Source organism: Ascidiella aspersa, chromosome 9 (assembly GCF_963924565.1).
Source record: "Ascidiella aspersa chromosome 9, kaAscAspe10.2, whole genome shotgun sequence".
Classification (NCBI taxonomy): domain Eukaryota; kingdom Metazoa; phylum Chordata; class Ascidiacea; order Phlebobranchia; family Ascidiidae; genus Ascidiella; species Ascidiella aspersa.
The window spans coordinates 26,440,616-26,449,718 of NC_139455.1; the positions used below are offsets into that span (position 1 = coordinate 26,440,616).

Consider the following 9,103-nt stretch of genomic DNA (forward strand, 5'->3'; position numbering starts at 1 on the left):
GTGCTAGTCTCGAATCCTACCTCAACAGTTAACGTTTTTAAGCTACATTCGTTTCAAGAAATATTAGGTTTGTTTTTTCTCATAAAATCAATTTGTTGCCTATTTTAATGTTTTGTGTGTTTTAAGTTTGTATTTATATTTAATAGCTGACAAATAAACTTAAATTATGGTTGAATTGTCGGAAAGTCCAATTTCATCGAAGCAAGAAGTCATCGCCGACCAAAGCATGGCAATTGAAGTTTCAACGCCGGAAAAAGTCAAGAAAATTAAAAAAGCCAAGAAAAGTATTTCTGACGCAACACCAGATAAAAAGAAAAAGGTTGTAAAACCATTATATTGTCGTTTTTTAATTCATTTTTTAGATTAATTAAAATCATTTTTTAGATTTTGGGAATTTACTCTTGTTTCCCAAGTTACGATGTAGTCACAGTAAGCTTTAAAACATACAAAATGCTTGTGATATAACTTAAATTGTGTATTTCAGAAAGATAAGAAGTTGAATAAAAGTGTTGATGAAAGTCCCCCAAAAAAGAAAAAGCGAATTCAAATTGATTTGGAAGAAATTAAACAAGAAAAAATTGTAAGTTTAAATATTAAAACTATTGTATGTTGAGGTTGTTTTTTATGAGAAGTTCTGATGGTGTATAATCTTGTATTTTTTTAATTTCAGGATAACACACTTTCTGTGGAGAATGAAAATAATGTTGAAGAAATAGTTTCAAAACCCGATGAAAATTCAGATGAAAGTCGCGGAAGTTTCTCCAACTTTAGAATTTCTCAATACACGAAAGAACTTCTCGTCAAACAAGGAATTAAATATCTCTTTCCGATACAAATCAAAACTTTTGATTACGTTTATGATGGAGAGGATGTGATCGCTCAAGCACGTAAGACTTTTTAAATTTTTTCTTAAACGAAATTTTGTTGTGCAAGAAATAATATTTGAACTAAGAAATTTGTTTTAATAAAATGTTGTAAAAGTAAATAATCTCAGTTTTTGTCTTGTAGGAACTGGAACTGGAAAAACTGTAAGTTAGTGCTTCCTTGTATCTTACAAACTTCTTTGGACTTCATGTTGTTTTTAATTTATTTACGATTGTCTTGTTTTAGATTTCGTTTGCGCTGCCCCTGGTCGAAAAACTTTTGTCATCTGATGTGAAACGAGCAAGAGGTCGCGCCCCACAGGTTTGTGACGCCTCGATTTGGTGAACAACCTAATAGAATAATAATATTAGTTCTTGAATTATTAATTATTTGTTGCTTGTATTTAACGGCTTAATCATTAGTAAAAATTCGTTATTACAGGATTTGTTTTTTTCAATGGCCTGAATAATGTAAATAACATTCCAATTCAATATTTTGTTTCTTTACTTTAAGAATATAGCTAATTAGCTGGCATTCAAGCAGATCATTTAGCAGTAATATACAACATGAAATTCAATAAGTGCAACAAATTTGCTGCAGTTGCTAAATTGGAATGTTGCTTAACGAACAAACTAATTACACCTCTACGTAATAATCAAGTGAACCATGTTATTTGAGTTATAATATTCGGACTTGTTTGACCTTTGACCCAGGTTTTGGTGATGGCTCCGACGAGAGAACTTGCAATCCAGGTCCACAGGGACTTTGAGCTGATCAGTCAGTCCCTCTCATCCGTTTGTATTTACGGAGGTGCCCCATACTACCCACAAGGTGAACAGAAACTTAAAACCAAAACCAATATATAAAGCAGTTAGCACCAATGAAATGAAATTCAAACCCAATTAACTAAAAGTCTTGGGTTATAATTTTCCAGCTATTAGGGAGTTCTTGTACAATGTTTCATATTTCCTATTAGTTTACAGTAAGTGTTGTTGTAGTAAAAAGTTTCTAACAACTCACCTTTGTTTACACAATACTTATAGTACTTTTTGTGTAAGGTTTCATATATTTTGACTAAAGTATATTAACACAATGCGCTCTATTCATTTTGATACAGAGTAAAATATACAAGTCCTTTGTATATTTTGCCATGGATTGATTAAGGCTGACGTTGTTATCTGTAATATGTTGTCAATTACATCTTTATCCTTTTGTTTTCAATCATAGAAAGTGCGATGCGAAATGGAGTTGATATCGTTGTTGGGACTCCAGGAAGAATCCTGGACCACCTTAAGTAAGCAACACTTTTCACTTGGGTTTTTATGTTGGCCTATTTGTAAGTTTATTAGCTTAGCTGTAATTTTTGCTGTATAAATAATGCAACATCGGTACACTATGCACGGAGTGTACAGTAGCTTGATGACACATTACAAAGCCAAAAAGGTTGAGTAAATCTACATCAAAGACGTTTTGGTGTGTCATCTTCGTCACATTAACTCAGCGTTTCTCAACTTTTTTTTTAATACTAAGAAAAACATTTTGGTCCAGTAACCAGATGTCTCTTTACAAAAAGAACAAAAGTCAATAGTTTTTAACATTATTTTTTCCAGGAAAGGTAACTTACGCTTGGGTGAACTGAAGCACGTCGTGTTGGATGAAGTGGATAATATGCTCGACATGGGGTTTGCCCCGATTGTCGAGGAAATATTGCAGTACGGATACACTCAAGGTAATGCCTGGGAATAAATACTATCTCGTTTAAATATTTTAGAAAAAATCTAATTTCATGCAGCTAAAATTTGAGATTGAACACAGAGTGTAGTTTTAACTTTAATATTTTACTTTCCAGTCTGAAATAAGGACAATGTTGCTGTCTAATAAAATTGTGTATTAGCATCATAATATAATGCCAAGCATCAGACACCCCTAGTCCAAATAGTGGTTTCACCTGTATATGTTTGCCCAGAACGCGAGTCTCCTCCCCAAACTCTGTTGTTTTCCGCGACTTGCCCATCGTGGGTTTACAAGACGGCGTCAAAATACATGCGCAAGGAACGAACGATGCATGTCGATACAATCGGGGAATCGATGAACCGTACCGCTACGACCGTGGAACATCTGGCCATTAGGTGTCTGTATCAGGACCGAGCAGGGATCATTGGTGAGATTTAAATTAGGTTTTTGAGCTTCTGCAGTCCGTTAAACACACTTTTATTGCAAACATTGTTAAATATATTCAAAAACAATGTATTCACTTAAAGTTTACTAATGCGAAACTTTAATATTTGATACCTTCAGTGAGACAGCTGGACAACACATAGTTTTATTGTTGGTTAAAAAGAAAACTTTCTATAACATGGAAAAACTATCCCGAAAGCACCCAAAAATTGAAAAAGAACTACTAGTATTTCATTTAAAAACACATGAAATTTGTGTCACGGTGTGCTATTTTTTTCCTAGCCCTTAAGAAAATACTATTATATTTAAAAAATGTTTAAACAATAGAACTTTTTTGTAATTGCATCCAAAGTGTTGAGTACAAATTGGAATGCCTCGTTTCCATTTTGATAATTATTCTTTGGAAAAACAACTTGTTTTTTGTTTATTTAAAACTGATGCGAATAGCAACAGTTTTCACAGGAAGCAAAACAGTAAAGCTATCAATACTGGTTGTTGGAACTGTAAATAATGTATTTGTGTGGTCCCTACAAACGTTTTAAGTTGGCAGGCAACGTGGTGTTAATTTAGGTATTTAAGATAATTACTAAATATTCAAAGCTTTATGTTTCAAAACCATTTATTATTTTAGCTTGATTATAAATTGCAAAGCCAAAAAGGTCGAGTAGATCGACATCGTCACATCAACTGAAGATACAAGCTCGTATAGAAACGTCTTAATCAAGATGTTGTTGATCTACTCGACCTTTTTGGCTATGCAGTGCATTATTAAGCTACATTACAGATGCGTGCATAGTGTACCCAAGCATATTGGTATTTAGTATTTAATGTATGTTTTTAGAATATATATTGTTGCAATTATTTCAAGAAATAACTTTAAATCTCTCTACATACTGCCATGTTTACTAATATCATGAATGTTTGGTGTTCACCTATTCCAGACTCCAGTATTCTTTCAAAAATCACCTTTGGGTGCTTGAATACATGTTTAGGTAAATTATTTGGGTATTTTTTACTTTTTTTTTACTAGATGTCTTCTTTAAATTTCTCCAGTGGTGTTTCAAGCTAACCAATTTGTGTTTAGGCGGGGTTGTGCAGATGCACAGTGGAATGCACGGCAGAGCAATGATATTCACCGACACCAAGAAAGAAGCAAACGAGTTGGTTGTTTGTGAAGCTCTGCAGCAACTAAAGGCACAAGTATTGCACGGGGACATCGAACAAAGACAACGTGAAATCACACTAAAGGTAACAACAAAATTGTGTTTTATCTGGGCTGAAATATTACCTTTAGTTTGGACAGAGATCTAGGGCATGTTTTTCCAACCCTTGTGAAGTCTCTTGTGAAGAGCACATATTTATTTTTGTAACTTTCATGACAATTTAAAGATCTTGTACGATTATTTTGCCTTTTGTCTATAACATAGGCAGGAGTTTCTACTAAGTGTTGAGAGCATAAAAGGTTGAGAACCAGTTGCCAAAGGGTTTATTAATATTACTGATTTTTAATTTACTTCTCTACAAGAATTCATTTACAGTTTTATTCAGCAGATTTGAACTTTAAGCCTAACACTCCAGAATGAAAAATCACTTAATATTAACAGACAACAAGACAATCGCATACAGTTGCAGTCATGTGCTATAATAAGTGTTCTGTTTGTATTTTTACGAAGTTCCTAACATTGCGACCACCACTTGCAGGCTTACCGCAGTGGGACGGTGAAGTGTCTCGTTGCAACGAACGTCGCGGCTCGCGGACTCGACATCCCAGAGATCGACCTCGTCATTCAAACAAGCCCCCCCAATGTAAGCCAACATTTGTAAACTCTGTTATTGTGCTATGCATATGACGTTATTGTGGTGAAAATTAGCCGATTTTAACTCGTTGTTCACAAACCACCAGGGCCACTAGTTTGTCAGAAGTTTTTAATTTAATTTGCATCAAAAACGTTTAAAATATTTTATAGTTTTAGGTTTGCAGTAAACAATGTAAATATGATTTAAATGTTGCCCAGCATTCACACACACATAGAGGTCCCCTTAAAGTTATAAATTCACCTTCCTCTGACAACTGTTTGACCAACTTAGTAAATATTGCTCCAATATATAAACATTTAATTAACTACAACGCAAACCTGTTTCAGCATTGCTACATTTAATTTTTTATATTTTTTGTTTTAACAAGTGTTTTTTTTTTTGCAGGACATTGAGTCGTACATCCACCGATCTGGTCGAACAGGTCGCGCCGGTCGAACCGGGGTCTGTGTGTGTTTCTACAAACCCCGGGAAGACGTGGCGATTCGGCGCGTCGAACAAACCGCTGGAATAAAGTTCAAGTTCGTGGGGCCGCCCCAACCTAAGGTGGGGAAACCCCTTGTGTTAAGGCCATTGAATAGTTCAAATTTGTTCAAAATTTTGTAAAATTTAATTTTGTTTTTGGCAGTGAAATTAGCTATTAGAACCATTCTTGTGAAAATATTGGCTTTATTACCAACTTATTTGTAGTATTGTTTTAAATAAATAGATTTATTTAATAATTTAAAAAACACATTGTCAGATTGTTTAACTTGTTCTATTTTATATAAATGTTTTCATAATAATGTTTAATTTTTTTAATTGACCCCTTTTTTCAGGACATTGTTAAATCTTCGATCGATGATGCAATAAAGTCACTAGAGTCTGTTGACAAAAAAGTTTCGGAAGCGTTCATGGATCAAGCGAAGCTGGTCGCCGACAAACTAAATGGTGAGTGGTTTCATGCGATAAAGAACTTGTGGACACAAACCAATGTTTAATGTTTGGTTTGTTACAAACTGACAAGTTTTAAATCATTGGTTTTAAACAAATGCTTGGTATAAAATGTAGTAAATTATTTGGTGGTTAACCAATAACAGTTAGGTGTACCTGGAAAAACAACGACAAATCAATGTTTTAATAAATTATAATCACTGCTTGTGTAAATTATTAGTTTGTGCTAAACTTAAATGGAAAACACAAGGAGTAAAAGAAAATTGAAACTTTCCTACAGGGATTGCTTAAGTGAAATAATTTTTGACCAATCTTAATCTCACACCTATTCAGGTCCCCTGGAAGCGCTCTCTGCTGCCCTTGCGTGGATATCAGGAGCTGCGAAAGTTCAATCGAGGTCATTGCTCAGTTCGCAAGCTGTGAGTTGATTAACTAACTGATTATTTTGCAACATTAGGCCTCTCTACATGAGCGAAATAAGTGAGCTAGCGCGCTTGTCTGGCACTTCAAATGACGCACGGCAACGTCGCCTTTTATTGAAAATAGCATATTAGAGTATCCTTGAAGATGTAATTACAAAAATAGACATATCGCTACAAATTAATGATGAATATCAACAAAATCCGATAATTGGTGCCTAGGAGTTCAAGATTAACATGGATTAAACTTCGCTGGGTTTCCGCCATTTTGAAGTTGACGCGCATAATGTGCTTCATGTAGATCAATTCCCTTTCCCGCGCTTTTGTAGACATTCGCGCGCTTTCTGACACGGGTCAGCTAACACGCTCATGTAGAGAGGCTTATTATAAACTTTTAGCATTTGCAGGACTTTCAGCACTAAGGCAGAAATTTGAATAAAACCAGGTTCGGAATAAGAGTAAACACTAAACAGAAACATTGATAGTGAGAATAATGATCAAGCTCTTACATACCAACTTTATCACTACCTCTACTAATAATTTCAAACCCCACCCATTACCCACCCCTTAACTAACGGTGCCAAAACAGCGACGCCCAATTGTCCCATAACCTTTCCCTACACTTATGCGTTAATTAAATCTTATTTAGACGATTTGAATATTTTTCCGTCGTGTTTATTACTGTGTTAAGCTTTATCATTTCGTTGTTTTTATTGCTATGGTAATATATTCTGTTTTGTTGCTTAATGCTTATGTGTTGTTGCAGAACTACACAACGTGGCAGATGCGAGCCGACTTCGAAGTAAAGTTTGTTGGATTCGTGTTTTCGTCGCTCGAGAAATATTTGTGCAAAGAGATTCGGGATGCGGCTCGTGGAATGAGACTCACTGCTGACAAGAAGGTAACTTCCCATACAACCTTACTCCTTCGTGCACCAAAAATCATTCGTTAGATTTGTAGTTGTATTTACCCAATGCATTTTAACCACAAACTTGTATTAAAGTAAGCTGGTTAAAATATGTGTTAAAACTTTTTACATGCTGTAATAATAACAGACGTACTTTATAAACTTACCTGTTGCTCCAATGTTTTAGGGGTGTTGAGAATACCAAGGCAGGGGGAAAGAAAATTATTATTTTAATACAGTTTTTAAATTGTTTTATTTTTTAAATATTTGTTTTATATTTTATTTCTTTGTATATTTTTATTTTATTTGTTTTAAATATTTTAATAACATCCCCCACTTATTCCAGGGCGCGGTTTTTGATCTTCCGAACGAATTCAGCGACGAAGTTGAATCGACTTGGCACGATTCCGAATCGCTGCAGCTAACAAAGGCAGAACAATTACCCCCATTGTTAGAAGACAATAGGAGCTCGTTCCGCTCCAACGACCGCAGGAACAACTCGTTCCGCTCGAATGGATTCCGTTCGAACACCAGAGGTCGCACCAACAATGCCAGGGGTGGTTCGAGGGGTTTTAGGGGGGGCAGAGGAAGGGGGTTTAAACGGAGCTGGGGAGACAGATAATCGCTTGTTTATGACGTAATAGGAACAGATTGTTGAAATACGGTGATATTAATAAACTTACACTACTACTTTGATGTGCTATGTTTGGAGATATTTTAATGTTTACGTGAAATGTTCGTTATTTTGTTGTAACTTAGTTTAAGACGGAAGTGGATGTTCCTTTAATTCTAATACTCTAATTAATTTATGCAGAGCTGACATGACATAATGCCCACCTTATTCGAAGTTTTAATACATTTTTCCACACCGGAGGTAACGATAAGCTACTCTGCTCGTTTTGGTTTTAGTTTAGTTTTTCGAAATATTACTCAAAACAGGAATTAGTGATTCCCTTGGTAAGCCGCTATTGTCAGTCCGAACTGTTGTTCCGTGACACAAAACACGCGATTTCTATCCCTACCCTAATCTACAAGCTTTCACTTGGAACTTAAATGTTTTTATTAAATTATTAAATGTTGTTAATGTTAGTTTCCAGGAGCCCTAAAAGTTACATTATGTTTCACAAGTGTCCGCACTCCATAGCTGCATCGAAACGTTTGGTTTGCAGAAAGATCGCCTTGTTTCTTGGTCTTTTTATCTGGAGGCCTGAACATACGTTTAATCACGCAAAGCGAAAATATTGCGTTTTGTTAATTCACGCGACACAGCATCCCTAACTGTAATATAGCTGATTAGATTTCCACGAGCAGAAGCAAACAAGAATATAGTACTAGTGGCTCACCTCTGGTTACAGGTTTATGACGTCGACAATGGACGCCCGTCATTCCCAGCTTTAGCTTCGTGACGTCATTTTCACAACGATGACGTATTCGTGTGACCTTGGCGTGTCCTTGCCCCCATTGTTTACTTTTTGCACCAAACTGCCACACTTTTTGAGGCGCCAAAGTTTGCGCTCTCACAGTTGCGTCACAACGCCTGCTGTGACGTCACATCGTACTGTTACGTGTGAATCGAACAAAGGCGATCAGTTCGTGTAGAGTCGATCACAGGAAGGTTGAGTTTTACCGAGAATAGTTTGGGCGAAAAACGTTTGTGAATTGTTTAAACTTCTAGAGACAACAGTTCAAGAATTAACTCTACCGCGAGGTTTCAAGCATTTAATAAAGTTGTTCCATGAAGCCGGAAAGCAATCCTTAGCTTTTCGGTGTTAAGTTCTTTTGATAGATTCCGCGTTTTACGAAGACACTTTATTGATAAAAAACTTATATTGATTTTAACAGGAGTTTTCATCTTAATCTCAAAAATGCTTTGATAATAAATGTTTTCAGTGACGTTTCAAAGGCCACGTCACTAACATCTGACGTAGTGGTGCTTTAGTTTGATTCGCGATAGAAGGTTGTTTGGCGCCGATCTAATAATTTCACT

General features: G+C 35.6%; 1 protein-coding gene and 1 non-coding gene across 2 annotated transcripts; both read left to right on the plus strand.

Moving 5' to 3' along the window:
* The first annotated feature begins 141 nt into the window (after positions 1–141).
* On the plus strand, positions 142–7,738 carry LOC146134710 (nucleolar RNA helicase 2-like). Its single transcript, XM_083397887.1, has 16 exons — positions 142–319; positions 485–580; positions 671–887; positions 1,009–1,028; positions 1,111–1,185; positions 1,578–1,695; positions 2,092–2,158; positions 2,475–2,593; positions 2,831–3,025; positions 4,127–4,290; positions 4,744–4,848; positions 5,245–5,403; positions 5,676–5,787; positions 6,124–6,209; positions 6,976–7,110; positions 7,463–7,738. Exons 1-16 carry the CDS (start codon positions 167–169, stop codon positions 7,736–7,738), a joined length of 2,097 nt encoding a protein of 698 aa, XP_083254013.1. The 5' UTR covers positions 142–166.
* LOC146134711 (small nucleolar RNA SNORA36 family) lies at positions 3,387–3,516 on the plus strand. The gene has a single exon (XR_014501722.1). It is a non-coding gene; the product is annotated as a small nucleolar RNA SNORA36 family (small nucleolar RNA).
* Positions 7,739–9,103: the final 1,365 nt, after the last annotated feature.